General features: G+C 45.4%; 1 protein-coding gene across 2 annotated transcripts in view; it reads left to right on the top strand.

The window, feature by feature from the left end:
• The window catches only part of ILA (putative protein kinase regulator ILITHYIA), a 125,595-nt gene extending 103,217 nt beyond the window's left edge, over positions 1–22,378 (top strand). For both annotated transcript variants that reach the window (XM_086494064.1, XM_086494065.1), the window contains exons 33-60: positions 932–1,042; positions 1,140–1,331; positions 1,406–1,579; positions 1,654–1,764; positions 2,009–2,078; positions 2,161–2,239; positions 2,320–2,422; positions 2,514–2,684; positions 2,789–2,911; positions 2,989–3,102; positions 17,550–17,656; positions 17,874–17,925; positions 18,004–18,110; positions 18,198–18,257; positions 18,606–18,720; positions 18,841–18,951; positions 19,090–19,227; positions 19,296–19,418; positions 19,510–19,581; positions 19,671–19,783; positions 19,879–20,037; positions 20,167–20,263; positions 20,347–20,526; positions 20,757–20,954; positions 21,035–21,211; positions 21,329–21,461; positions 21,570–21,648; positions 21,733–22,378. In XM_086494064.1, coding sequence (XP_086350190.1) covers positions 932–1,042; positions 1,140–1,331; positions 1,406–1,579; positions 1,654–1,764; positions 2,009–2,078; positions 2,161–2,239; positions 2,320–2,422; positions 2,514–2,684; positions 2,789–2,911; positions 2,989–3,102; positions 17,550–17,656; positions 17,874–17,925; positions 18,004–18,110; positions 18,198–18,257; positions 18,606–18,720; positions 18,841–18,951; positions 19,090–19,227; positions 19,296–19,418; positions 19,510–19,581; positions 19,671–19,783; positions 19,879–20,037; positions 20,167–20,263; positions 20,347–20,526; positions 20,757–20,954; positions 21,035–21,211; positions 21,329–21,461; positions 21,570–21,648; positions 21,733–21,772 — 3,309 coding nt within the window. In that variant the 3' untranslated portion in view covers positions 21,773–22,378. The remainder of the gene's footprint in view (positions 1–931; positions 1,043–1,139; positions 1,332–1,405; positions 1,580–1,653; positions 1,765–2,008; positions 2,079–2,160; positions 2,240–2,319; positions 2,423–2,513; positions 2,685–2,788; positions 2,912–2,988; positions 3,103–17,549; positions 17,657–17,873; positions 17,926–18,003; positions 18,111–18,197; positions 18,258–18,605; positions 18,721–18,840; positions 18,952–19,089; positions 19,228–19,295; positions 19,419–19,509; positions 19,582–19,670; positions 19,784–19,878; positions 20,038–20,166; positions 20,264–20,346; positions 20,527–20,756; positions 20,955–21,034; positions 21,212–21,328; positions 21,462–21,569; positions 21,649–21,732) is intronic.
• Positions 22,379–27,221: the final 4,843 nt, after the last annotated feature.

The following is a 27,221-nucleotide window of genomic DNA, read 5'->3' as shown; positions in this document are numbered from 1 at the left end:
CTGATGATTGGGAAAAAGGAACTGACTTTCTCAGAGTAACATTACCCAAGGTCGTCGCTTTTGTGAATCTCGGGGGACTCACCCTTTTTGAAATCAAAGGGAAGCAAGCCAAAGTGGGCTATATGATGAAAATATGGGTTTGAAACAAACAAAAGTCACTCAAAAGGCACGTAGTGTGGATTTCGTATGAGCAAAAACACATGTGAACATGTTACTTTTGTGTTTGAGAACAAGTGATATTGAGTTTGACAATTTGAGTGGATGTGTTTTCTTGCTGTTGTTTTGTTGCGCAGAATGCTTGTGCCCGATTTAGGTCGATTGGATTTTTCAAAAGGGGGAAAAGAAGGGAGGGAAGGGAGGGGTGTTAATATATCAGCCCGGGATGATGTGGGAGCTTTGGCGCAAATTGGGTATAATCTTGAAGATCTCAGGAGTCACGTTCCGTAAAGTGTAATGGTGTACGGAACTGATGCTAGAACTGCCCTTAAAGGAAGATTGCATGCATGGCTAGCTGATTTTTGGCTGCAACGCAACATTTGCATGTGTTTTTGCCAGATATTGGGGGCCCAATTTTTGGGAGGCCTGGCTTTGTATGGAAGGCTTTGGGATCTGCATAAGAATTTTCTATGCGCCACTTTTGTCATGAACACTCTCTTGTAAGTACTATTATGCTAAGAAAGGAAGAAGAACCGTAAGGGGAGTCGACCTTTAGAGCCAATTCTATCTTGAAAGTAGCTATACTCTCCCTTGTGCCATCATTGAAGAATTCTGGTCAGTCAAGAAAGACAACAAGGAGTTGTCCAGGAAATGTTAATATACTCTCTTTCTTTCTCATTGGTTGTGAGGCTTCTTTATTGTATGAAAGACAAAGTTTCTCACTCAGCTTGGTTGTACTTTTGATTTTACTAATTGCTTTTTATCTGCCTTACAGATTGGAAGTGTTATCCGAAATCCAGAGATTTCAGCACTCGTGGCCACCCTCCTTTTGGGGATTTCTGATCCAAATGAAAACACCAAGCACTCGCTGGATGTTCTTTTACAGGTTCAAAACTGCTTATATGAGAATATTTATTTTTGTTTTAGCTTGGGAAATTGTGTACAGATTTTAGCATTTACTTAAAGAAAGGGATTACTTGCAGACAACCTTTGTGAATACAGTTGATGCACCATCATTGGCTTTAATAGTTCCCATAGTCCACAGAGGACTAAGAGAACGAAGTTCTGAGACAAAAAAGAAGGGTGCACAAATTGTTGGCAATATGTGCTCTCTTGTAACAGAGCCCAAGGATATGCTTCCTTATCTTTTGTTGCTACTTCCAGAAGTCAAGAAGGTAAAACTTGCTATATCCAGAAAAATTGATTGTTATGTAGATCAAGTTTAAAAGATTGTGTCGGGCTTCTGCAGGTTCTTGTAGATCCCATTCCGGAAGTTCGCACTGTCGCAGCTAGGGCATTGGGCTCACTCATCAAAGGCATGGGAGAAGAAAATTTCAAAGATCTGGTACCATGGCTGCTTGACACCTTAAAGTCAGAAGCAAGTGGAGTAGAGAGGTCTGGAGCTGCACAAGGATTGAGCGAGGTATATATGAACAGAGGATGCAAGGAATCACATAGTTTGGGTCAATCGACTTACATAATTTCTTTTATCTGCAGGTGGTGGCAGCTTTAGGCACAGCGTATTTTGAGTCCTTGCTGCCAGAAATAATACAAAACTGCTCTCACCAACGAGCTGCTGTCCGTGATGGCTATTTGACACTGTTTAAGGTATTAGCTCTGGATGCTTTTTCCAATCTGCAGTGATTTTTGGCTTCTTCAGATCTGAAATAAGGGGTTCTCTTTGCACACTTTGACATTATGGGTATAAATGGTTCTTTGCCTGTGAGGATACAACATTGCTTTGTAGCCATATCCTTTTGTCCTTGCTCTCACAGAAACAATTTCTCTTTGTTTGTTTTTTGGTACACGTATTTGATTGTGGTTCCAAATGCCTAATTTCTTGTTTTGGCAGTATTTACCAATTGCCTTGGGGCCAATGTTCCAGAATTATCTACCGCGTGTTTTGCCTGCCATTTTGGATGGTAATGATCACATTTGATTTGGCTTTTCTGCTGAACTGTTTTCCAATGAACCATGAAATCGTAACTCTTATTTGACATTCAGGGTTGGCTGACGAGAATGAGTCAGTTCGTGATGCTGCTTTAGGTGCTGGCCATGTGTTTGTAGAGCACTATGCAGCTACGTGAGTCCATGGCTTGTTAGATATAGATAGTTCTCACTGCTTATCCTTTGTTTTTATGTTAAAGACTTTGTTTGCAATAGGTCACTTCCCCTGCTTCTACCGGCTGTGGAGGAAGGTATTTTCAATGACAACTGGCGTATCAGGCAAAGTTCAGTGGAACTGTTGGGAGACCTCCTTTTTAAGGTGTAGTTGACCTGCAGAGCGTCATGCTCATTACTGTGGTCTACTTCAAGCAGATAATGTGTTGTGCTAACAAATGTTTGACCTCTTGTAGGTTGCAGGTACGTCTGGAAAAGTTGTGCTGGAAGGTGGCAGTGATGATGAGGGTGCTAGCACTGAAGCACAAGGCCGTGCTATCGTCGATGTGCTTGGTAAAGATAGGCGCAATGAGGTTCTTGCGGCTGTATACATGGTTCGCTCTGATGTCAGCCTAACAGTGAGACAGGTAGTACACATCTTTGTTCTTTCCCATTGGGACTAGAAAAGCCTTTTCTTTTTTCGTTTGATTCCCTCTGAAAAGTGAGGATGGTTCTGGTGTTTTGGCTGCAGGCTGCCTTGCATGTATGGAAAACTGTGGTGGCTAATACGCCAAAGACACTGAAGGAGATCATGCCAGTTTTAATGAATACTCTCATTGCTTCTCTTGCATCCAGTTCATCAGAACGCCGACAGGTAAAGTTGAACAATCCATAAGAATTTTCTGTGTGGCACAAGTAGCTCTATCTTCTTCTCATGCCTATAACTTCTAGGTTGCTGGACGATCCCTTGGTGAACTCGTCCGCAAGCTAGGAGGCAGAGTTTTGCCATCAATCATTCCCATTCTCGCTGAACGTTTGCAGAAAGGAGATGAAAGTACTCGGCAGGTCTGTTATTGTTCTTGGTATTATGGTGGCTATTGTATCCATATCTTCTTAAAACCATTCATTAGGTTAGGCATAGCAGCATCATATTTTGCAAAGACACCTTCGGATGTTACTTAAAGCTATGGCTTCGTTTGTTTTTTGTGAGACCTTGCACCTTTCTTTGTGTATGGAAACCTAGTGCGGTTTGGGTAGGAGGTGTTTAAAGTTCTACAACAAGCAGGGCCCTCTTCCTCCCCTTACAACATCATCTGCTGGTGCAGCAGTCCTGCACGAATCAGCCTGAGGTGTACGCTGCCACTCCCTTTGTCAACCTCAGGCTCAGTCCTGAGCTGCCCTACGTGCCTCCACCCATAGCCCCCGTCATGGCCTGTTGTAGCTTCGCACTCACCGTTTGCTGCCAAACCTGCTTTTATTTCACCATAATCACCACAAGAAAAAAAATTTAGCAATTAAAAAAAAAGGGAAGGTGGACTATAAAGAGGGTACATTGTACACAGGGGGGAGACTCTCCCAAATTATTGGTCAGAAAATACGATGGTTATATCATAAAATAAGAGAGGGTAAGAGCGACACAGGTGGTCTGCAATGCTCATCTCTGGGAGAAAATGTGCGGAGAATCCTGAGCCATATTTGTTGTGCCTACTGGCAATCCCATAAGCAAAGTTTGTGGGAGATGCCTGCACCCAAGACACACCAAGGGGTGGCCACTATCTGGCCAGACCCACACCGTTGCCCCCTTCTATGCAATCAGCCTCGGAAAAATAGTAATCCTCCGAGATTGGTAAATGGATCGGAGTGTTCTCGAAAAAGTCGAGAGAGAAATGAAATGTTATATTAACTTCTTCAAAAGGCCAAATGACCTATGAGACCAGAGCGTCACAATGTGGTGAATCTGATACAAAGTCAGAGTAACAAAATGAAACGACAAAATGATAAAATGATAAATTTAAAGTACTATGGGATCCTAAACTGGTAGGTGTGAACTAAGCTGCTAGCTGGGATAGCTAAATCACAAGTCACAAGAAATCCAAAATCGGTCGTTGGCGGATCTCATCAATCTCCTCCATGGATAGTAGTTTGACCGGGCGTCGTGCATGTTGGGCCAAAGTGATCCGAATCCTCTGATGTAGCCTCCGTCGATGCTGTAGTCCTCCACAGTCATGGGCGTCTGGATCTTCCTAGCTCAGTCGCTCGATCGATCAGTGTGCCTCTTGTGTGAGGCGACAAGATCTGCTGTGGTAGTAGCTCCTCTGGGTGTCCAGTGTCTGCTCTAAAGAAGTATGTGATGTGTCTTTGGGACTGGCTAGCCTCTCCTCTCAGCAGGCTCTCCCTGTGTCTGCGCAGCTCGAGCAGAAACAAACCCAGGCATCTCCGATCCTCGTACCTCAGGACTCTGGAGAGTGGTCCAAAGCCCTCTCTGAACAAGCAGTGGAAGCGGCCTCGTATCTCGTAGTAGACTGGGCAGTGGCATGTGTAGTGTAACTCTGTCTCAGGCTCCATGTCACACAGGGTGCATGTCCTGGCCTCTGTTGGCACTCTGCTGTATCTCCCAGTCTCGATCTGCAGCTGGTGTGAAGATGTGCATATCTGGCCTACAGCACACCGTATCCCATGAGACAAGTGGGTGTCCATGTATCTGGGCCTCGTCACAAAACCGTCCGCTGTAAGCTGGAGAAGATGCTCTCTGTAGAAAGCCATCTTCGTGCCCAGCTCCTGTATTGGCTGTCTCCATGTCCTCCTAGTGTGTAGCTGAATCAGGTCCTGGCCGATGAGCCTTGTGATATTGGACTGTGTAAGAGTCATGGAGGGTGCGTCCAAGGAGTACTGGAAGGGGGGCAATTTGTCTATACTGAACCCATGCGCTTGGAACCATGATGTCATCTCCCCATACCAACATGCCGTATCTCCCTGCATGGCTAACTGTCGAGAGGACTCAAGTGCAAGGCGGGCGTATCTATCTCTGTGTAGCCTGCTACAGTGTCACTTCACAGGACAGGCAGTTGGACAGTTAGCTACAGTTGGTCTGGTTCACACTGGACGGACCCTTTGGCTGGGAGTGACACGTGGCAGGGTACCTACGGTGGTCTAGTGGACGTCGTGGCCAGGTCACCACCACCACTCAGTTTGGAGATAGACTTAGCTGGCTGGACATTTATGGGCCGTTGGTGGCTTCTATGGTTGTACATATCAGTAGTCGTTTTGGGACAGTTCCATCTTATCTTGCACGTAGTCGTCTAGAGAGTCTTACATAGAGCACTGCTACACCATCCATGCACATCTGAGCCTCGACACCCTATTTTGTACCTGTGAGTCTTGGGCTGGAGCGGAGTGTGCTGCCACTCCAGAGTCTGTACATGGTCCTTTGAGTTAGTCGAGTCCACATGTTCTGGTCTACTGCTGTGTCTCTGTTATTATCCATTGTTTCTTGTATTTCATTCTGTTGAGAGAGTTTCTGTTTGTTGAGTGACAATCCGCACATTGCACTGGGGGACACCCACACTGTAGAGAGCACGACACATTATCCGCGCTACAGGTGCTCTCATTTTGGCGACCACGATGGGATCTCAACTGAAGTCTCACTCTGTTGAGTAGCTGGTTTCTTCGCTTCGCCTGTGCAGCCTGTTGGTCGCTTCGCCTGTGCAGCCTGTTGGTCTGGTCCAGTTTCACCCTTGATAGCTTAATGTAGCTGGTCTAGTCTCTCGCCTTGCTGGCTTGGTCCCCTCTCGCCCTGGTCCAACTTGCCTCGTCTCTGGTCTAGACCCCTCGACCCTGGTCTAGTCCTCCTCGTCCCTCGTCCCTGGTCCAGCTAGTCTAGTCACTCGTCTGGTCTAGTAGAGTCTAGACCAGTCTTCAGCCAATTCAAGGTTCTCTTGCCCAAAGCTTGGTTGGATTGGAGGTCACTGCATGACACATACAAGGAGGTCAGTTGAGCGTCAAAGCCCACTACTGAGCCCTCTGAAGTACTATCACAGAAGACGACCTTTGACACCTTGTAGAAATCCTTCAACCTCATCACCTATACCTCCACATATCACATCACCCATTCCTTCATCAGGTTCCCCATCTTCGCGATCACCTTCTCCAGAAAAGCTCTCTCCTATTCTTCTACAACAAGCTATTGTGCAACAGACTCAGCAAGGAATCATGAAGCCACTAGCTAGTGTTTTGGCCAAGGTGAACATCAAGTTCCCTACATTCAAAGGGCTGTCTTCAGAAGATGCTGACGACCATGCAAGGAGATTTGTATCTCTCTGTAGGGGACGTGGGCTGAACAGAGAAGATGCTTACTTGGTACTATTTCCTTCCACCGTGGATGGCCTAGCAGATAAATGGTACAGCCAATTTGCAGAGAACCATTTTGCAACTTGGGCAGCCTTAAGACAGCAGTTCTGTGCAGCTTTCAGGCCAGGTGACTACCAGGAGAAGGTGTTGGATGAGTTGGCCAACATGGTGCTCAAACCTGAGGAGACTTTTGCGGAGCTTATGACGAAAACTAAGTCGCTGGTGGCCAAGCTTCCCCAACAACCCGGTGAATTCATGGTTAAAAAGTGGGTGGAGAAGGCGCTTCCCAAAACTTCTCAGCAAAAACTCCGAGAGAGTCTCCGACCCGACGCCACTCTCGACGAATTCATCGCAGGTGCTACTAGAATAGAGGGAGCTAGGAAGCTCTTCAACAACTCTCCTCAAATAGATACTCCCTCTGTGTTCTCGGAAGGTAGTCCTACTGATCCTTTAACTTCTTTACGTAGGGAACTGGAAGCCCTAAAGCTACAACGAGCTCTTCAAGAGGAGAGGTCCTTCTCTCTTAGACAAGAGAAGCCTACACATAATGAGGCATTGGAACAGATTAAGCGCGAGTTAGAAGAGCTCAAGTGTCAGCAAGAGACTAAGGCTATGGTTTGGTGTAGCTCATGCCGCTCTCCAGGGCACCCACAACAGGAATGCTCCCTTCGGTTTTACTGCCACTTCTGTGAAAAAGCTGGACATGAGGATAAGGATTGTTACTACCTCAAGGGATTGCGTCAAATACAACAAAATCTTGGTCCTTCTCTCCAACAAGGGCTAGCACCTACATCCAACATGGTCTCACCCTATGGCCATCAAAACCAGTTGCCTCCTCTGCTGACAACACCCCCTATGCAGCAAGGTATGCACAACAACTTTGCACCCCACAGTTTTTATCATGCCAGTACTCCCTCAGTTCCCCAAAGTTTCTACACCTCAGCCTCAAATTCCATGCAGCAACCACCTCGTCCCCCGTTTCGTCCTTCCAATCGGCCCATACTCTGCTACAGATGCGGAGAATATGGGCATTATCAGAGCAAGTGTCCTTTACCCGAGGGGTCCCCTCCTTGTCGTCATTGCCCTGATTTGAAGGATCACTACAGTAAAGATTGTCCCAAGCAAAGGGCATCCACGTCTTCAGGCTCGACTCAGAACCAGCCCGAATTCACCTTTCCGAAGATAAATTTGATTACTGTGAACACCGTGCCTCAACCTTCACCTGCTACTCATGTGGTTAAGCCTCTGCAAGTGGAGGAGCCTGCTGGTGTCCTTACTCGGGCACAAAGAGCAGCTCTTGGTCTCAGTCTACCCACAGGTCCACCTCGCCAGTCTCCACTTCCTCACTCTGGTCTACCTGACCCAAAGGACAAGTCCTTCCCAATTGCTCAGAGCAAACCAACTTCCTTGTTATCTGACATTGATGGAGCCTTCTTAGAAGCAGTGGCTGACTTGGAATAGATTAAGGTCACAAAAGGAGCCCAGTTCGAAGGCGCCAAGCCCACAGCAGAAGCCATCTTGATAAATACTTTTCAGCAGGTGTCACTATACGACATGCTAAGGCTTGATGCAACACTTAGAAGTGACACCCTGTTAGTCATTCAGTCTTTGTACCCGGGGGCTGGGCCTAGTGGCGGGCACCTCCCTGTACAGCCCTCAGAGTCCTATTTGATTTCCTATCCATCTGCTCCCCTCACCGATTATAAAAGTCCTCGCCTCACTGTATCTATTCTTAGGCACCAGCTATCCGGTGTCATCGTTGATGGAGGATCTGGAATCAATTTGATGCCCGAATTCACTATGATGGCCTTAGGTCTAAAGCCTACCCGACCTGCTCCTTTCACTGTTACATTGGTTGATCAGAGAACAGTCTACCCAGTGGGCATAGTCGACAAGGTGCCGCTAAAGGTACAAGATTTCACTTTTAACTTGGATTTTGTGGTAGTTTATCTTCCCCTAGTAGAGGGAGGTTATCCCTTGCTGATTGGTAGGCCATGGCTGCGACATACGAAAGCACTTCACGACTGGGAAACCGACGCCATGTGGATACATACTCCTGGCTCTCCAATGCAACAAATTCGTCTCGAAGGAGGTATGGATCCGGTCGTTCAGCATAGCTCTTTGTCAGTAGAGTCCAACCCTGACTTGGACCAGCCGGTCCCTCCCGATGGGTCCGATGAAGACTTACTGCAGTGGTTAGAAGCCACCTCTTCGATGCAATGCTATGTAGTCTCTCTTCAACCTTTGCCAACAGATTCACCCTATCCCCCTGATCCTACATCTGAAGCTACACTTGAGACCAAGAATCCCAGTCAGCCAAGTGAGCCAGAACCAAGTGGACGAGTCTCAAGTGAGTCAGAACCAAGTGGACCGGTCTCTGGTGCCCATCCTTCAGAGGGTCCCTTGATGGAAACCGTCGGCCTGGGTGAGCCTATAACCCACCATAGAAGGGGAAAAAAGTCTCCCTTGCAAGAGTTGGCCAACACCCCAGCTCCCTCCTTAGCCTCTACTCCATCTGACTCTCCACCCATGCCGGAGCACTTTAAGGTATCTGAGGATTTACCATTTGCAGAGCTTCCATCAGGTTGATTGCAGGAAGAGTATGCTGATTTCAACATTGATCAGACGCCAGCTCATAATGTCCAAAGGCTAACAGAGGCGGCACAATCTTCTCCACCTGACGCAGCCTCGACCACTGCACCGCCTGACCCAGTCAGAGAGGTCAACCTAGGAGGCCCTGACAGCCATCAGCCCATCTTATTAGCCACTTGGTCATGGGATCACCCCGGTCTACTTGACCTGGTAATCTCCTTCGTGCGCTCTTTCAAAGATGTGTTTGCCTGGTCTTACCACGATTTAGAAGGAATCCCAGCAGAGCTAGGAGTCCACATAATTCCTCTGGTTGAGGGGGCTAAGTCGGTCAGAGGACGTGCTTACAAACTGAATCCCAAGTATGCAGAAGCAGTCAAAATCGAGTTGGAAAAAATGCAAGAAGCAGGTATTATTGTACCAGTAGAGCACTCAGAATGGTTGTCTCCTATGGTTATTGCCCCAAAGAAGCAGTCCAACAAAATTCGAGTTTGTGTCGACTATCGGGCTCTGAATAAGGTCACAATCCCGGATGGATTTCCGACACCTTTTACTGAGAGAGTCCTCGAAGATGTCGCTGGCCATGTACTGTATAGTTTTATGGACGGGTTCAACGGCTACAATCAGTTAGGAATACATCCTGACGACCAAATCAAAACAGCTTTTGTGACTCCATGGGGTATTTTCATCTACACTAGAATGTCTTTTGGGCTTAAAAATGCACCGCCTTCTTTCAATCGCATAGTATATCTCAGCTTTTGTCCTCTGCTTACTGATCACCTTCGCATATTCATGGATGACTTTTCCACCTTCTCGGGTGCTCAATGTTCGACCCTAGTAGAAAATCTAAAGGAGCATCTTGCTCAGCTCTCTGCAGTCTTCTTGAGGTGTAGAGAGGCACGTTTGAAGCTCAATCCGAACAAATGTCATTTTTTGGTCACAGAGGGCACACTGTTGGGCCATGTGGTGTCTGCTCAAGGTTTGGCACCGGACCCAGAGAAGATAGTGGCCATCTTGAAGTTACCTCCTCCCATAAATCCCAAAGGTGTTCAGAGCTTTGTGGGCCACACCGGCTATCATCGCAGGTTTATACGTATGTATGCACAGGTGGCTCAACCATTGACCCAGCTCACCAGTGCTGCTGTTCCCTTTCGGTGGTCAACACCTGAGGCCGAAGCATTTACCTACCTCAAAAAACGTCTCACTGAAGCGCCTATTCTAGTTGCCCCCGCATGGTTACACTATTGATCTGATGGCTCCTCCCGATCCGGAAGCTTCTGGAGCAGCAGTGGGGACGACCCTTTCCCTTGGGTGACAGGACTGTGCTCTTACCTCATCTTTCATGGTACATATAGTTACTTTTGCAGTTTCATTCAGTTTTAGCTCACCGAGACGGTGACCAGTCTTGTGGCGGGCAACCTGTAGCGTGCTACAGTGTCACTTCATAGGACAGGCAGTTGGACAGTTAGCTACAGTTGGTCTGGTTCACATTGGACGGACCCTTTGGCTGGGAGTGACACGTGGCAGGGTACCTACGGTGGTCTAGTGGACGTCGTGGCCAGGTCACCACCACCACTCAGTTTGGAGATAGACTTAGCTGGCTGGACATTTATGGGCCGTTGGTGGCTCCTATGGTTGTACATATCAGTAGTCGTTTTGGGACAGTTCCATCTTATCTTGCACGTAGTCGTCTAGAGAGTCTTACACAGAGCACTGCTACACCATCCATGCACATCTGAGCCTCGACACCCTATTTTGTACCTGTGAGTCTTGGGCTGGAGCGGAGTGTGCTGCCACTCCAGAGTCTGTACATGGTCCTTTGAGTTAGTCGAGTCCACATGTTCTGGTCTACAGCTGTGTCTCTGTTATTATCCATTGTTTCTTGTATTTCATTCTGTTGAGAGAGTTTCTAATTGTTGAGTGAGATTGTCACGCACATTGCACTGGGGGACACCCACACTGTAGAGAGCACGACACATTATCCGCGCTACACTCTGGGAAGTTCCCACATGCGGTGTATGAAGGAGACAGATCTAGTGAGCGCCTTAACTACTAGTGACTAGCTCTGCGCGGATAATGGCACGTGGTATTGAGGCCTTGGCTCTAATGAGCCGCGATATCATAGAGACCAAGGGCTTCTCCATGTCCCCCCATCCATCAGTGCCACCTATCCTCCTGTGACGATCCAATGAAGGCCCCCATATGTCAGCTCCATAGAGCAACGCAAAAGCCACTAGTGTGTCAAAGAGCCAGAGCTTCGTCCGAGGCTCGTGAAACTGAGCGTGTGAACACATTCTCTCCAATCTATCCAATGCTGAATGTGCTCTGGTCAATCTAGTCTCTGTTGCTCTCCTTAACGAGAATGCTGGTCCACTAAAAACCACTCCAAGGTAAGTGTAAGCATCTGTATACTCCACCTTCACTTGGCCGTATGTGAATGCGGGCGCTGACCTCCTGATCCACAGTGGGGTGGTATATATCATGACCTTGGTTTTTCCAAGGTTGACAGACAAACCACTTTCATGGGCAAACCTATGCAAAGAATCCAAGTGGTGTTGCATCCCTTCCGAAGAGTCGGAGATCAACACAATATCATCAGCGTATAACAATAGCGGGATCCATGTCCCCGCCAGCGGTGCACCTCTATCCCCATCTCTCTCAATGTAGTCAGAAACCTCATCCACATACATCCCAAATAGAGTAGGAGAAAGCGGGCAAGCCTGCTTCACCCCAATAGTGGAGTGAACTGGTGTAGAAAGACCCTCTGAAGTGCGTACATGCCCTACTACTAATCTATACAAAGGCACATCGCCTTTGAAAGGCTTCAAGAGACTCACATGAAAAGCATTGTGAATTCTCCAAGTATCAGGCAGCTTCAATCTAAAGGAGACATCATTTATCTTTTCTTTTCTCTGGAAAGGTCCATAGTATCTCATGCTAAGCTTTGGAAAAAGCCGCTCCTTTCCCTTTTTCTTTCTTAGGCGTGCCTTCTCAAAATGTAAGAGCACCCAATCGTTCTCCTTTAATTTCAAATCGCGACGATGTGGATCTATTGTCTTTTTGTGTCTTTCCTGAGATTTCTGTAGAGCCTCTTGGACCTTGGCAAAAGCTGTGTCCGAGTTCCTTGTGTACTAGTCGGCTTCAAAAATCTTATCTTTCATGCTTAAGAAGGGTGGAACCTTTGGAGCACCTCAATAATCTCAAATGGCGCCTTCGCCGTCGAAGAGTGAATCGTGTTATTGTAGGCAAATTTCACCAAGTGAAAATACTTTTCCCATTGAGTCTTCTGATCCGAGATGTAAGACTTCAATAAATCCAGTATGACTGAATTTGCAATCTCAGATTGTCCATCTGTCTGTGGGTGGAAAGATAACGAGAACTGCAACCACATGCCAATGTTCTCCCAAATAGCCTTCCTAAACAAACTCGTGAATCGGGGATCTCTGTTAGAGACAATTGTCTCAGGCATGCCATGTAATCTGAACATCTGGGCAATGAACAGTCTTGCTAAGTGAGCCGGCTTGACTATTTTCTTCACTGGAATGAAATGAGCTTGCTTGCTAAATCTGTCAATAACAGTCGAGATAACATTGTGCCCACTTTGAGTCTTCGGGAGATCAAAAATGAAATCCATTGCAATACTTTCCTAGGGGCGGTGGGTATGGGTAAAGGCTGTAACAATCCTGTGCTTTATGCCTGTCAAACTTGACTTTCTGGCATACCAAGCAAATGCGTACAAAATCGTCTACATCCTTCTTGAGTCTCGGCCAAAAGAAATATTTCTCCACACCTTTCAAGGTGGTATCAATGCAGTGGTGACCCATAAAAGGTGGACAATGGCATTCGGTTAGAACCTTTTACCTCAATGGCTGTGTAACTCACAACATCGTTTTCTTCATCAAGTAGCCATCTCGAATGGAATATCCCGCTACTACCTCCCCATTCTGTATTCGACTGAATATATCTACAAAATCTGTGTTTGTGGCATACTGATCGACCATATCCTCGAAGCTTATATGGTGTATCATGGAAATAACTAGAACCAACGGCTTCCGGGACAAGGCATTTGCCACAAAATTCTTTTGTCCGCTTATGTGACAAGAAGTAGCGTAAACTCTGATGATCTGTGAAGACCGTAAAATCGACTCCGTGTAGGTAATGTCGCCATTGAGTAAGAGCATGGATAACCGCCAAAAGCTCTTTCTCATATATCTGTGCTGTCAATTCCGGCCTTGAAAACAATCGGCTCTCATAGGCAATGACATGGCCTTCTTGCATTAAGACCGCACCCAGACTATGACCACAAGAATCACAATATACTTCAAATGACTGCTGCAAATTCGGCAAAGTCAAAACAGGTCTTGTAGTCAATTTCTCTTTCAGTGTCTGAAAGGCAGTCACCTCTGTGGGTCCCCACAAGAAATGGACTCCTTTTTATGTCAAGATATGCAAAGGGGAAGCAACCTCTGCAAAATTTCTAATGAACCGTCGGTAGTAAGAACATAAGCCCAAGAAGCTTCTAACTTCATGGACATTCTTCAAATTGGGCCAATCACGTATAGTCTCAATCTTGGCCGGGTACATCTGCTACTGCTGAGACAATGTGTCCCAAAAAGTGTATCTCTCGTAGGAAAAATTCACTCTTCTTTGCATTGATCACCAACTTGTGATCCCGCAATGCCTAAAAGACCTGTAGCAGATGTTCTCTATGCTCTGCCTCATCCTTGGAGAAAACAATAGTGTCATCAAAGAAAGTGCCCACAAAAGATCTGTACTCTCTGAAAATCCTGTCCATCATTCGGTTATAGGTCACTAGAGCATTGGTAAGGCCAAAAGGCATCACCAAAATTCAAATAAACCGAAGGTCGTCCGAAAAGCTGTCTTGTAGGCATCTTCTGGCACGATTCGGATCTGATGATATCCGCTCTTCAGGTCGATCCTGCTGAAACAAGAGGATCCCTGTAGTCGGTGTCACAAGACATGGACCATGTGCCAATAGAAAATAACAGATTGAATAGACTTTTAGCACTTCAATAACAATTGAATTGAAAGAGACAGACGACATGCGACACGGAGTGGTGGAATTCACAAAGAGTATTGGCCCCAAACCTTGGCGCCCCTTTTGGTATTTCTTTATATTGCATCAACACTGTACAAGCCGGTACTCCAGACTCTGTACCTTCTCTAGGAAGCATGCGAGAGAATGAGCCCTTGTCAATACAAAAGGCGGAAATGTGTACGGCCTGCCACGTCAGCGTTGTCAGCGTGATTTCCGAAGCGTTTGTATTGCTGCCACGTCATCAACTGTGTGCGTGTGTGTGGGTGGGTCGTGCTTTATTTTAATTCCTTTGTCACTGGGATCCCATCAAACGGGGTCCGCATAAGTGGGTAGGACTTCTTCTTAGTTTGTGACAGTCGGTCAAGATTATCATCGGCCCTAGTAATCAGAAATCTGTTCTTGATGGTGATTTTGTTGAGAGCTCTATAGTCAATGCACATTCTCCAAGATCCGTCTTTTTTCAAAACCAACAACACCGGAGAGCAGTAAGGTGAAGTGCTCTGCTGGATAAGACCTTGTTTCAAGAGGTCTTTCAATTGGTTCATAATTTCTTCATTCTAGGCTCGGCTTACATGGTAAGGTGGCCTGTTCGGTGGTGTGCTTCCATGTATCAGATCAATGGTATGATCCTCACGACGAGCTGGTGGCAACTCGCTTGGCAGGCCCTAAAAAAAGCAATCAACATGTGTGGAGAAAATCTTGGCATTCTTTATCAAGGTTAGATGTATTTGTCCTATGTTCATCATTCAACTCTTTCAGAAAGATAGAGTAAACGAACAGACTCGATTTCATTAATTTTGAAACGGTCGAAGCCAATACAATAGGGACAGACTCGCCCTTAAGTTTCACATCAAGTACAATGGTTCGGCCCTTTTGAGTAGTCAATGTCGCTTTCTTTCACATCAAGTACAACAATTCGGCCCTTTTGAGTAGTCAATGTCGCTTTCTTTGCCCGATATTCGATCACGACGTTGTCCTTATGGTACGAGGGGACTCCCAAGAGGATATCACAACCTTCCAAGGGCATTATTTAGAAGTCCTCGTGCCCCAAATACCCCTGACAATGCAACCGAAGTTTGCCAATGACAGGTGTAATGGCCACGTCCCTGTCCGGTGCCGCTAGAACTGCCTCTGCTTGTGTTCCCATCTGATCGGGTGTAATCTCGAGCCACGCCGCCAATTCAGGTGAAATGAAGTTGGCCTTGGCTCCCTCGTCAAAGAAAATCAGCGCTTCTTTGTCTTTCACTTTGCCCCAAGCTCGGCAAAGTTCTGTACTTTCATCAATCGTGCTTGGGTCAGTACCCATGCAATCTGGAACTGCTTCCTCTTTGATGTAGTTGGCCCTCCCTTGAAGAGTGAGCCGGGGTCGTGAATCCTTATCTTTCTTTTCTTGGGGGTTCTTCTTCTTTCTACTTTCATATAGAAGTCTGTTCGGTTGTCTCAGTCATGATCTCATCTGTGGGGTAAGTTAGGTTGCCTGAATGTGTGGCAAAACCCCGTTTCGCATGCCCCGTCAGTTCTTGAATAGATTTTGACTTTTGTGATCTCGGATCTCCATGGGAAGTCCGGAGCAAAGCCGCTCAATCTGTTTTTTAAACAAGATCTTCTTAAATGAAGAAGCGGGTAGAAAAGAGCTCCAAAATCTCTCGCAATATGCATCCAAAGAATCTCTCTTGGTCGTCTGAAGATGATTTCAAGCAGTTCGTATATCTCGTTCGTACCTCGAGTCAGCCAACAAGAAATAAAACGCCTTTTAAATTTCAGCCATTTAACTGGCGCTTTCTTGTTCAATAAAAGAGTGGACCACCATGTTGGAGCATTTCCCCTTGAAGAAAGAGGTAGCCCTGCGAATCTTGAAGTGCTTTGAGTAATGCCCTCCAGAGAAAGCTATATCAAATTGCTGTAGCCAAAGCCCTTGAAGCATCTCGGAATCCAGAAAAAGTGTCAAACTTAATTGATTGTCCACCTTTAAATTCTTGAAGTTTCTTGCTTTTATCCTCGAGGAAGTCATATTGGTTCGCTTTATAGAAATGCTTCTTCTTTGCATAAAATCTGTGATCGTCAAAGTCCGTACCATCTGAAGACTAGTCCTCTGTAGAACCATCAGAAACTGGGCGAAACTTAGGCTTCTTTGCCTTTTTTTGCCCTTTCCGAAGCTTTGCTTTTTTCTTAGCTTTTTCCCTTTCTTGTCTTCTTCGCTTGAGTTAGAAGAGCTAGAAGAACTGTCAGAAGAAGAAGTAGAAGAAGAAGAACAAGATACTCCTTCAAGTTGCACACGCTTCTTCTGCTTTCTTATCAAGGCAAAAGTAGATTGACGACCTCAAATAACCCGAGAAGTCAGCTCTTTTCTTTTGCTTTTTGTCGTGCTTTTTGGCTTTGTTGCTCGCGTCAAAAAGCTGAGTAATCCGTGTATCAACCACCTCTTCCAATTCTTGCTCTGTAAACATCCTCGGAGTGGGAGGTTTCTTGAGTGCCGGTTTGAGGGGTGGCTCCATGGCATTCTGCCAACCACTGGGCGTTGCACCTCGTTGAAGGACATCTGAGTCAAAAATTTTGCAAATTTCGGATCGTTCGCAACATTGATCATCATCTTTGTCGCGTCGTCAACCAATTGTCGACGTTCCATGTCTTCAATCTCCGTATGAGTAGGCCGAGGCGGGCCGTACTCTTCGTGAGAATTTTCTTCGTGATCTCTTCCCGCATCCCCAGATGCAGAGGAAGTCGATTGTTCGTTGTTGGAATCCATAAGTGCCGTGAGAAAAGGATCGGATTTCCCGGTAGAAGAGAAATCGGCCGTGCTCTGATACCACTGTAACAAACTTGGACACTTCAAGTCAAGATTCTACCGCGACAAAGCAGAGATTCACTTCAAAACAGTTCACAGTTCACAATTGATTCGACACGGCTTGGCGGAGTTCCGTGCCTAGAGATATTGGCCCCAAAGACTGGTGCCCCTTTCGGTTTTTATTGAAGTGCTAAAAGTCTGTTCAGTCTGTTCTTTTCTATTGGCACGTGGTGCCCGGCTTGTGACACCACGTGTCATTGTCTGCGGGTTTTCCGGGCAGGCTGCCAGCCAGGGTGTGTGTGTACTCCTGCCCCATGTCCAGTGCCATGCCACGTCACCCATATGTGACAAACACCTCATACCGCTATATACTTCATACATGATTTCAACCATGTATATGAGGGCATCTACCAGTTGGACCCTCGGCACCAGTAGATGCACTTGGGAGTCGCCTCCATTAGCAGCTCCCTCCACCACACCACTCACATAGGAGGCACTGGGCTCTGGGACCATGCCCTAGAACTGATGGTATGATGATGGGTTTAGAGGGCGATACAGATGAGGACCCTCACACTTTGTAAGAGTGGGAGTTTGAGGAGGATTACAGTTAGAGTTGTACCGGTCACTTGAGCAGAGATATAGCCATAACATGTATGATGCATACTCATCAACTGATGCCAATAAGGGTTTTCTGACTTTGTTTAACCAAAATTGATGTGCTATTTTACACAGGGTGTTTGCATTGGTCTGAGTGAGGTGTTGTCAAGTGCCGGGAAGGATCAGCTTTTTGCTTATATGAGCAGCCTCATACCAACCATACGGGATGCTCTTTGTGATAGGTATGGTGAATCATGGACATCCATTTCAAATTTCCAGGTTCTAAGATCATATTGTGTACACTCAAGGTCAATGCTATTATCCATGTGCCAAAAGCTTTCTTATGCAGCAGCTAGAAGGCTGTTATCTAATGTTTGCATCCAAATGACAGATTATTATTTGGCTTGTGTTTTTTTTTAACGAATGTAAATGTTAAGCTGATAACATTTGCTTAAACAGTGTTTCAGAAGTGCGTGAAGCGGCAGGATTAGCATTCAGCACCCTTTTTAAGGTGAGTAGTGGGTTCTATCTGTTAGAATGTGTGCAGGTGATTTACCTGCTTAATTAATCACGTTGAGTGTGTCTGCAGAGCGCAGGAATGCAGGCAGTGGATGAGATTGTTCCTAACCTGTTGAATGCGTTGGAAACGGAAGAAACTTCAGAAACAGCTCTTGATGGTTTAAAGCAAATTCTCAGGTAAGCTGGATGGGTGTATTTTGATTTTTGCTAAGTTTTCCTCAGCTCGTTTGATCCTGATTGGATTTTTCGATTGCTATGTATCAGTGTCCGCACTGCGGCTGTGCTTCCCCACATTTTACCGAAGTTGGTGAAACCACCTCTAACGTAAGTTCTTTTCACTGATGTATTACATTTCTACGTGCCATTGATGCATTTTCAACAGATACAATAAAGTGGTGTTTATAATGGTTTAGAAAGTGAGATTTTTCATTTGGAAGATCTTTAACCCTTCGATTACCTGCTGAGCTGTAGATTTCTTGCCACGACAGTTGATTTTTTTAATTTTATTTTTTTGGGTGCGTGGGGGGTTGAGGGGGTTGGGGGAGCGTTTTCACGTGAAAGACAGATATAGGTATTACAGAGTGCATTCTGATTCATTACACATCTCATAGCTGTCAGCTAACTTTAACATGAGATCTTTATGTTGGATATTTTGTGGATTTGCTCTTGCAGTTCCTTGAATGCGCATGCATTGGGAGCGTTGGCAGAAGTTGCTGGATCTGGTTTGAACTCTCACTTGGCCACTGTTTTACCACCTTTAATAGCTGCAATGGGTAACAAGGAACAGGCAAGTATTGTTTTATTCATCTTTCATTCGTTCGTTACTCGGAGAAGGGTTATTAGAAGTGATGCACTTCATTGAATGAATTTATTTTCAAATCCTGTGCTGGTGGCTTGTGTAAATCAGAGTATGGAGCCGATTGCAAGAAAGGCTGCAGAAACAGTGGCTATGGTCATAGATGACGAGGGTCTTTATCTGCTGATTTCGGAGCTTGTGCGAGGTCTTAGTGACACCCAGGTTGGGAAATGTTTTGTGATTCCCCATGGAGGATTATAACGTGCTTAGTGTGGTTTATAGATTGAAGCATGCCAGTTTTTGAGGCTGTCCATTCACGGGTCTAAAGTGTTTTGGTTGGCTTTGTCTGTGCTCATTCAGGTTCAAGTAAGAAGAGGAAGCGCATATTTGGTTGGGTTTCTCTTTAAAAACAGCAAGCTGGATCTTTCAGAGGAAGTTCCTAACCTGATCACCATTTTGGTGGTCATGCTAACAGATTCTGACAGTCTAACAGTCACAGTAAGTTCCGACACTCGTCTTTATATGAGTAGAATTGGTTAATCTTACTGATCATGCTTTTTTATCAGGCGGCTTGGGAAGCACTTTCTAGTGTGACGGGCTCCATAGCAAAGGAAAATTTGCCAAATCATGTCAAAGTTCTCAGAGATGCCGTGTCAACAGCCAGAGACAAGGAGCGACGGAAACGGAAGGTTTAGAAATATCGATGTGCTGATTTCAGCTAGGCTTGCTTAAGGATGTGTGGGTAAAGATCCCTGTGTCACTTCTTTTATGTTTTTGCAGGGTGTTCCAATCACAATTCCTGGGTTCTGTCTTCCAAAGGCATTGCAGCCTGTCCTTCCAATATTCTTGCAGGTGTATATGTTAAGAATTTCGTTGGATCTGTTGCTATCTTTTCCAATATTGGAACTCGAGTGGTGAAACTGTATTCCTCCATTTCTCAGGGTCTGATGAGTGGATCTGCTGAGTTGAGGGAGCAGGCAGCTGAAGGCTTAGGGGAGTTAATTGATGTTACTAGTCCTGATGCATTGAAGCCGTTCGTTGTTCCTGTAACAGGGTATGGGGAAGTGTTCTATGCTATCCCTGATATTCGCTCTCTTTATTGCCGTTCTAGGATGTATATTATATAAAGCTGTTGTTTTTCTGTTGCAGCCCTTTAATTCGTATTATAGGAGATAGATATCCTTGGCAAGTCAAAAGCGCAATTCTAGCAACACTCGGTATCATTATAAGCAAAGGTGGCCTTGCTCTGAAACCTTTTCTGCCACAACTGCAGACAACTTTTATCAAATGCCTTCAGGATAATGCAAGGTTTGTACTTCTGCCTTTAAATACAATTAAATAAATAAACATGTGTGATTCTCTCCTTGTTTATATTAAGGAGGAACATGCAAAGTTATTCTGTGTTTTGCATCAATTACTTTTCTTGGTTTTGTATAGACCTGTACGTTCTAGATCGGCATTGGCACTCGGCAAGCTGGCATCTCTTAGTACACGTGTAGATCCTTTAGTAGGCGATCTTTTGAATGGTCTTCAGGTACGAGTTCTGTTTGTACTATTCCTGTGTCTGCATCAACAATGCTCAATTGTGGATTCTGGTAACTTCTTCTAATGTTGCAGACATCCGATGGAGGTGTGAAGGAGGCCATGCTGATTGCATTGAAGGGTGTTCTTAAACATGCGGGAAAAAATTTGAGTGCTCCAGTGTTGACCCGAGTGTTAAGTCTGCAAGAGTTTCTTCCCTCTGATGAGGATGAAGTCAGAGGTTCAGCAGCCAGGGCTTTGGGCATGGTTTCACAGGTGAATTGCTACTTGTGAACTCTGTACGCAAGCATTCATCAATTTCTATACGCCTTACAACACTGCTGCACATATAGGCCTCTATAGGTTATGAGAGGAAATGAGCGATTAGTTAAGTCTAGTCTCTAGGCAGACACTTCAAAATGTGAAGATCTCTCTTTCCTGGTTAACTGTTGAAAAGTAGTCGGTCTCTTTAATCTTAATACAAAGCTGTAAATTCTTTCTTGCAGTTTCTGAAAGAGGATGAACTCAAAGCATGGTTGAATGGATTGTCCACCCTTGGGCAATCACCAGGATGGGTGGCACGCCATGGTGCAATCCTTGCAATAGCCTCAGTTTTGCGGCATGCTGCCTCTCCAATTTTTTCTTCAGCTGCTTTACTATCGATGGTGCTTGATATTATCAAAGCCCGAAGTCGAGATGACAAGGTACGCCAATCTGCAATTATAGAACCCTTTTAAAGTTACCTTTGTTGTTGGATTAACTTGGCCCCCTCTTCTGTTGAAAGGTTCCTGTACGTGAGTCTGCTGCGAAGGCTTTGGGCAGGCTTATGGTATATCAGGCAAAGACGCATCATGCTGGGCCTTCTTTTACAGAACTGATGCCTCTTATTGTAGCATTCTTGAAGGATTATTCTAGTGATGTACGTAGACGAGCCTTGAGTAGCCTGAAATCCATTGCCAAGGCGAGTTTCATACAAACTGTACTCCATTGCTTTAAGTTACACAAACTTATATATTTCTGATTAAAAGTGCGTGGTTCTAGTCGTTCCCCATGGTACTGAGAGAGTTTGAATCTACAGGCAAATGTGGATATGGTGAGCCCATTTATCAATAACTTGGGTCCGGTGCTCGGGGATTTAGTAAAGGACAGCAGTACTCCTGTTCGTATGGCGGCAGAACGATGTGTCTTTCATGTTATGCAACTCAGTAAAGGTATTTGTATTTTCCTGTTGATCGCATAGATAAACAAGCTGCATATGTATTTTGGACACATTTGAAAAATAAGCTTGATTAACACTTTTATCTTTAAATTTTTACCAGGGACGGAGGCTATTGCTGCTTCTCAGAAGTTTTTAACTGGGCTTGATGCCAGGCGCATCTCTAAGCAGCAAGAGCATAGGTATAAAAAATGGGTAATCATGTTATAGTTGCAATATCCAGTACGTAGTGTATCTTATGCGGCCAAGTTTTCTTGTTTTTGCAGCGATGCGAGTGAGGATAGTGAGGAGGATTCTCCAAGTTAAATGTGTGAGATGCCAATGCATACCAATTAGGCTGAATCCTCTGCCTTTAGAGGCTCCCATTGACAAGGTGCTGTGAGGACCCAAGGAATATTTTGGCCAATAGTAGGATTCGGGTAGCACAGACACTGCTCAAACCAGAGCTTGTCAAGTGGTGCAGGGGAAAAGGACAGTACAAGGGGATTGCCTTAATATCTGCATTTGCTTCCAGCATGCAGGAGGAACTCCTTCAGCTTCATTATCATTTATTCTTTTGTCCAAGTCCCACAACAATATCAACCAGTGGAGTTGGGGTGCAGTTGCTTTTCTGTAAGAACATACAAGCAGCACCCTATTATAGACGAGGAGCAACTGCTGCTCACAAAATTTTGGTAGAGTGAGTCGATGGTCCATCTATCAGATTTTCAGTAAAATCTTGTTCTGGTAGATACATTCCATGTAATTTATCAACATGTTTATGTACAAGTTCAGCAGCCCTATCATTTGGAGCCTCCAAGAGTGAGGTGTTCTGTATTTCTGGTTTTGTACAAAGAAGATACTCATGGCCAATGGACTCAACTGTAAAGATTGAGGTTTTCTAGTTTTTGTATCTAGTGTGGTTTAAATCTTGATGTAGTGAGGTTATCAATTTTGAGCTCTCCCTCTCTCTTCTTTCTTCCTTTTTTGCACATTCCTCCGCCCCACATTAGCTAGGTTGTATGCATCCGTCCTTGAGCAGGAGCCGAGTAGATGGGCACAGCGAGAGGGAATAAGACCACGAGGGCAAGCAGGTTTCAGGAGAGGTTTCTCGACTCTTGACCAGATTCTGACACTCAAAGCTATTATTGAGGAGGGTAGACACCATGGCAAGAGAATCTATTGTAGCTTTGTGGATTTCCGCAAAGCTTTTGACACAATGCTGAGAGCTAGACTTATACACAGACCACCGAACATGGGTATGCCCATAGAGCTGATATGGGGTATTCTTGCTTTATACAGGACAGTGACGGGACGGGTACGCACCATTGAGGGAATGTCTTACATGGTCCACTCCACTATTGGAGTAATGCAGGGATGCCCACTATCCCCGACTCTTTTTGGGATGTATGTGGATGAGTTTTCAGACTATGTAGATTGGCAAGGAGACAGGGGGGCTCAGCTAGCAGGGACATGGATTCTGCTGTTGCTATATGCTGATGATATTGTGTTGATTTAGACTCCCCAGAGGGGATGCAATGTCATTTGGATGCTCTGCATACATTTGCTCGTGACAGTGGATTGTTCGGGCTAAGGCCATAGTACCACATGAGATTATCCAAGCCAAGCTAGCCCCCCCCCCCCCCCCCCCCCCCCCCCCCCCCCCCCCCCCTTCTCGTAGTGGAGGCACTGACGAGATCAGTTTCCTTTATGCATGGTTTATGGGATCTCCCTAGAGACAGATACGCTCGGCTTGCCCTGGAGTAATCTTGACAACTAGCTCTACAAGGCGATACAGCATGTTGGTATGGACAGATGGCATCATGGTTCCAGTCGCATGGTCTCAACATGGATAGATTACCTCTGCTTCAATACTCCTTGGATGTACCCTCCTTGTCTCTCACACGGACAGAGATCACCAGGCTCATACGTCAGGATCTGATTCAGCTAAATACCAGAAGCACATGGATACAGTTGACACAAGAGTTGGGCACGAAGATGGCCTTCTACAGAGAGCATCTTTTGCAACTCACGGAGGACGGCTTTGTGACTAGGCCACCATACAGGGATACACACTTATCTCATGGAATAAGATGCGCTATTGGACAGATACGCACATCCTCACATTAGCTCCAGATCAAGATTGGCCGATTTTGAGGGGTGCCGGCAGGAGCCAGAATATGTCATCTATGTAACTTAGAGCCAGAGACAGAACTGCACTACACCTCGGCATACTATGAGATATGCGGACGATTCCACTGCTTCTTCAGAGAAGGGTTCGAACCTTTTTCTAGAGTCATGAGATGCAAGGATCAGAAGTGTCTCGGATTGTGCCTGCTAGAGCTGCGCAGACTTAGGGAGAGCTTATAGGACATCAGGGGAAAGACAGTCTCAGCGACAAATCACAGAGTTCTTTACACCAGACAAAGAGAGCAAGCAGAGTAGTCACTACAGCCTACTCATACTAGAAGTACACTGCTTGACAGAGCCACTGAACTTGGTAGATCCAGACGTCCATGACCTCGGGGGGTCTCCCACTACCGACGAAGGTTGCAGCAGATGATACAGGTCACTGTAGCTCGACATGCAAGACGCCCAACCAGAGTTCTGACCATGGAGGAAGTCGATGAGATCCGACAGCGACCGATGAGAGATTTCATCTGAACCCACAAACCCCCCTCCCCCTTCCCTCCCCCCCTTATTTCCTCTCTCCTTAGTGCCTTAGTGTTTTTGTGTTAGTTCATTATAACTTGGTATCCGTACTCAGACATGGTATCAGATTCACCAATTGTAACTTTTTGGTCTCATAGGTCAATTTGGCCTTTTAAAGACGTTAATATAACATTTGATTTCATTTCATTTCTCTCTCTCTCTCTCTCTCTCTCTCTCTCTGAGCCCGACTACAGAGAGAGGTGGCTTTGGGAGAGATTGATGCATTTACATGGTTGTACTACCCTCAATATATAGACATGTACATATCCCTAATACTAGAGCTCCACCCACCCCCCATAGATCTCATCACCCACGAGACGTCCTCTCTTTTATTTTGTATCAATCTGAATTATTGTCTTTTCTAATAGACAGAGGATACACACACGTCTACTTGATTTGTCTCATATGCTGACTTCGGTCTCACAAACAATAAAAAGGTCTCTCTCTCTCTCTCTCTCTCTCTCTCTCTCTCTCTCTCTCTCTCTCTCTCTCCCCATGGGTTTGGAGTTACTATTTTTAGGGCTTTGTGACCTCTTCTTGGTTGTTTTTAGGGTTTTGTCGTTTTAAAAAAAACTGTTGTCAGAGTTTCGATACCGTTTTTTGATTTTCTAAGGGTTTTGGCATTGTGTTTTTGTTGTTTTTAGGGTTTCGTCATTGTTTTTTTAACTATTGTTAGGGTTTCAAAACTGTTTTTTTTGCTTTTTTTTAAAGGTTTTGCCACTATTTTTGTTGTTATTAGGGTTGTCATTGTTTCTTGTTGTTTTGTAGGGTTTTGAAATTGATTTTACCATTTTTTTTAACGGTTTCTTCACTATTTTTTTTCCAGTTTTTTAGGGTTTCAAATGTGGTGCTGTTTTTAAAATTTTCAAAGTTGATTTTCTCTATTTTTGAAGGTTTTAGAAGCGTTTCTTGCTGTTTTTTAGAGTTTCTTGTATTTTTTTGGTTGTTTTAGTCTCTCTCTCTCTCTCTCTCTCTCTCTCTCTCTCTCTCATGGTCTCCTTCCATTGGGCTACCCATTGACCCCCTTTGACATGGCCTCTCGAGTAGCTATGGCTTGCCTCCCTCTCAACATGAAGTTCTTGATCACCAACAAGCGGATATCAAAACTTGAAGTTGAAGTGAAGGAGTGGAAAAAAGAGAAGAGATAGCTCTCATACTACGCTTCCCCTCCTTGGAAGAGAAGTTGAAATTCTTGAAAAAGAGGCCTATATACAGAGGAGACCTATAGCTGTTTATGCACATGTAGTCCTGGCCTCTCAGTGGAGGAGTGCACCACTTTATTGACTAAGACACTCCATGGTGCAGCATTGGAGGTATACCCACACACTCAACCGGGTCGGTATAGTTCTCTATGCACAGCCAGTCTTGGCCTCTTAGTGGAGGAGTGCATGACTTTACTGATTGAGACACTGCACGATACAACATTAGAGACATACCGACACACTTAGCCGGGTCGGAGACGACATTCTTGGAGCAAGACCGAGATTGGTTGATTCGATGAGTGATGAGAGATGAGAGTCCCCCAGCTCAGAGAGATCTTCTTTTAGGAGTCATCACTTACAGACAGTCTCGGATTGCTTCCCGGCGCCTTGTGGGACGGAAGAAACGAGCTTACTTGGCCGAGATGGAGCGAGACTTATATGAGTTGTTCTTGAGCAGAGACTTAGGAGAGGCATGACAATTCTTTCATGAGCACTCCCCTCCCCCAGTGATTACTTCTCTTGATGATGTGTGGGGCCAGTATGCGACATCGTTATATACAGTTGCTGGACAAGATCCCCTTCCAGATCCTACAGAGCCATGTCCACCTATCAACACCTTCTTTACCATTGAGATGGTAAAAAGAGCCATTGACGGGATGAGGAGCAGGGCATATGATCATGATGGTCTAGTAGCAGAGCACTTTATACATGCTAGAGATATGTTGGTAGAGGTTCTTGCAGTGTTGTTCAATTGTGCCGTGTGTGAGGGGTTACTTGAGACTTGGAGATTTTCTACTATTGTGCCTAATTTCAAGGCAGGTGATTCTATAGAGCCTGGGAATTACCGCACTATCATGGTTGGGCACACATTGGCACGGTTGTATGCATCCATTGTTGAGTAGCGGTTGAGTAATTGGGCAGAGGGTGAGGGTGTACGGACAAAGGGCCAGACCGGTTTTAGAAGGGGTTTCTTCACTCTTGATCATATTCTGACACTCAGAGCCATCATTGAGGAGCGCAAGTCACATGGGAGACGGATTTATTGTAACTTTGTGTATTTCCGCAAAGCCTTCGACATGGTACCGAGAGCTACACACCCCCAAGGGGATATTTGATTTAGTTCACTCCACCATTGGGGTGAAACATGGTTGCCCATTGTCTCCTACTCTATTTGGTATGTATGTTGATGAGGTGTCTGATTACATTGACAGAGAGGGTGATAGAGTTGCCCAGTTGGCAAGGACGTGCATCCCATTGTTGTTATATGTGATGATATTGTGTTGATCTCTGACTCACCAGAGGTTATGCAGCGACAGTTGGATGCATTACACAATTTTGCGTAGGATAGTGGATTGTCTGTAAACCTTGGTAAAACCAAGGTTATTGTGTTTAGCACCACACAGTGGATCAAGAGATCATCATTGACCTTCACATATGGTCAGGAGATTGTAGAGTACATAGATGCATACACTTACCTTGGGGTTGTCTTCATTGGGCCGAGGTTTTCTTTGAGGAGAGCAGCAAAGACTAGACTAACTAGAGCTTATGCGACCTCGGGAGGCTTGGACAGGATGTGTTTGCAGGTTCAGCTCCAGAAATCTCGGACAAAGTTATGGCTCTTTAATACTATAGTAACCTCAGCTATGTTGTATGGGGTGCATATATGGGGACCTTCTGTAGGCCAGGATGGTTGGAGACATATGGAGAGGCCCTTGGTATCTATGATCTCTCGACTGATCAAAGCGAAGGCCTCCGTACCCCACGCTATCATTCGAGCAGAGCTAGCTGCCCCTTCTATGGAGATTCAAGCGCTTACCACATCAGTCTCCTTTGTGCACAGCTTGTGGGATACTACTAGAGAC

Source organism: Adiantum capillus-veneris, chromosome 21 (genome assembly GCF_014529385.1).
Source record: "Adiantum capillus-veneris isolate H3 chromosome 21, ASM1452938v2, whole genome shotgun sequence".
In the NCBI taxonomy this organism is placed as follows: domain Eukaryota; kingdom Viridiplantae; phylum Streptophyta; class Polypodiopsida; order Polypodiales; family Pteridaceae; genus Adiantum; species Adiantum capillus-veneris.
Note: the sequence above shows the minus strand (reverse complement) of the source record. Positions and strands in the feature narration are given on the sequence as shown.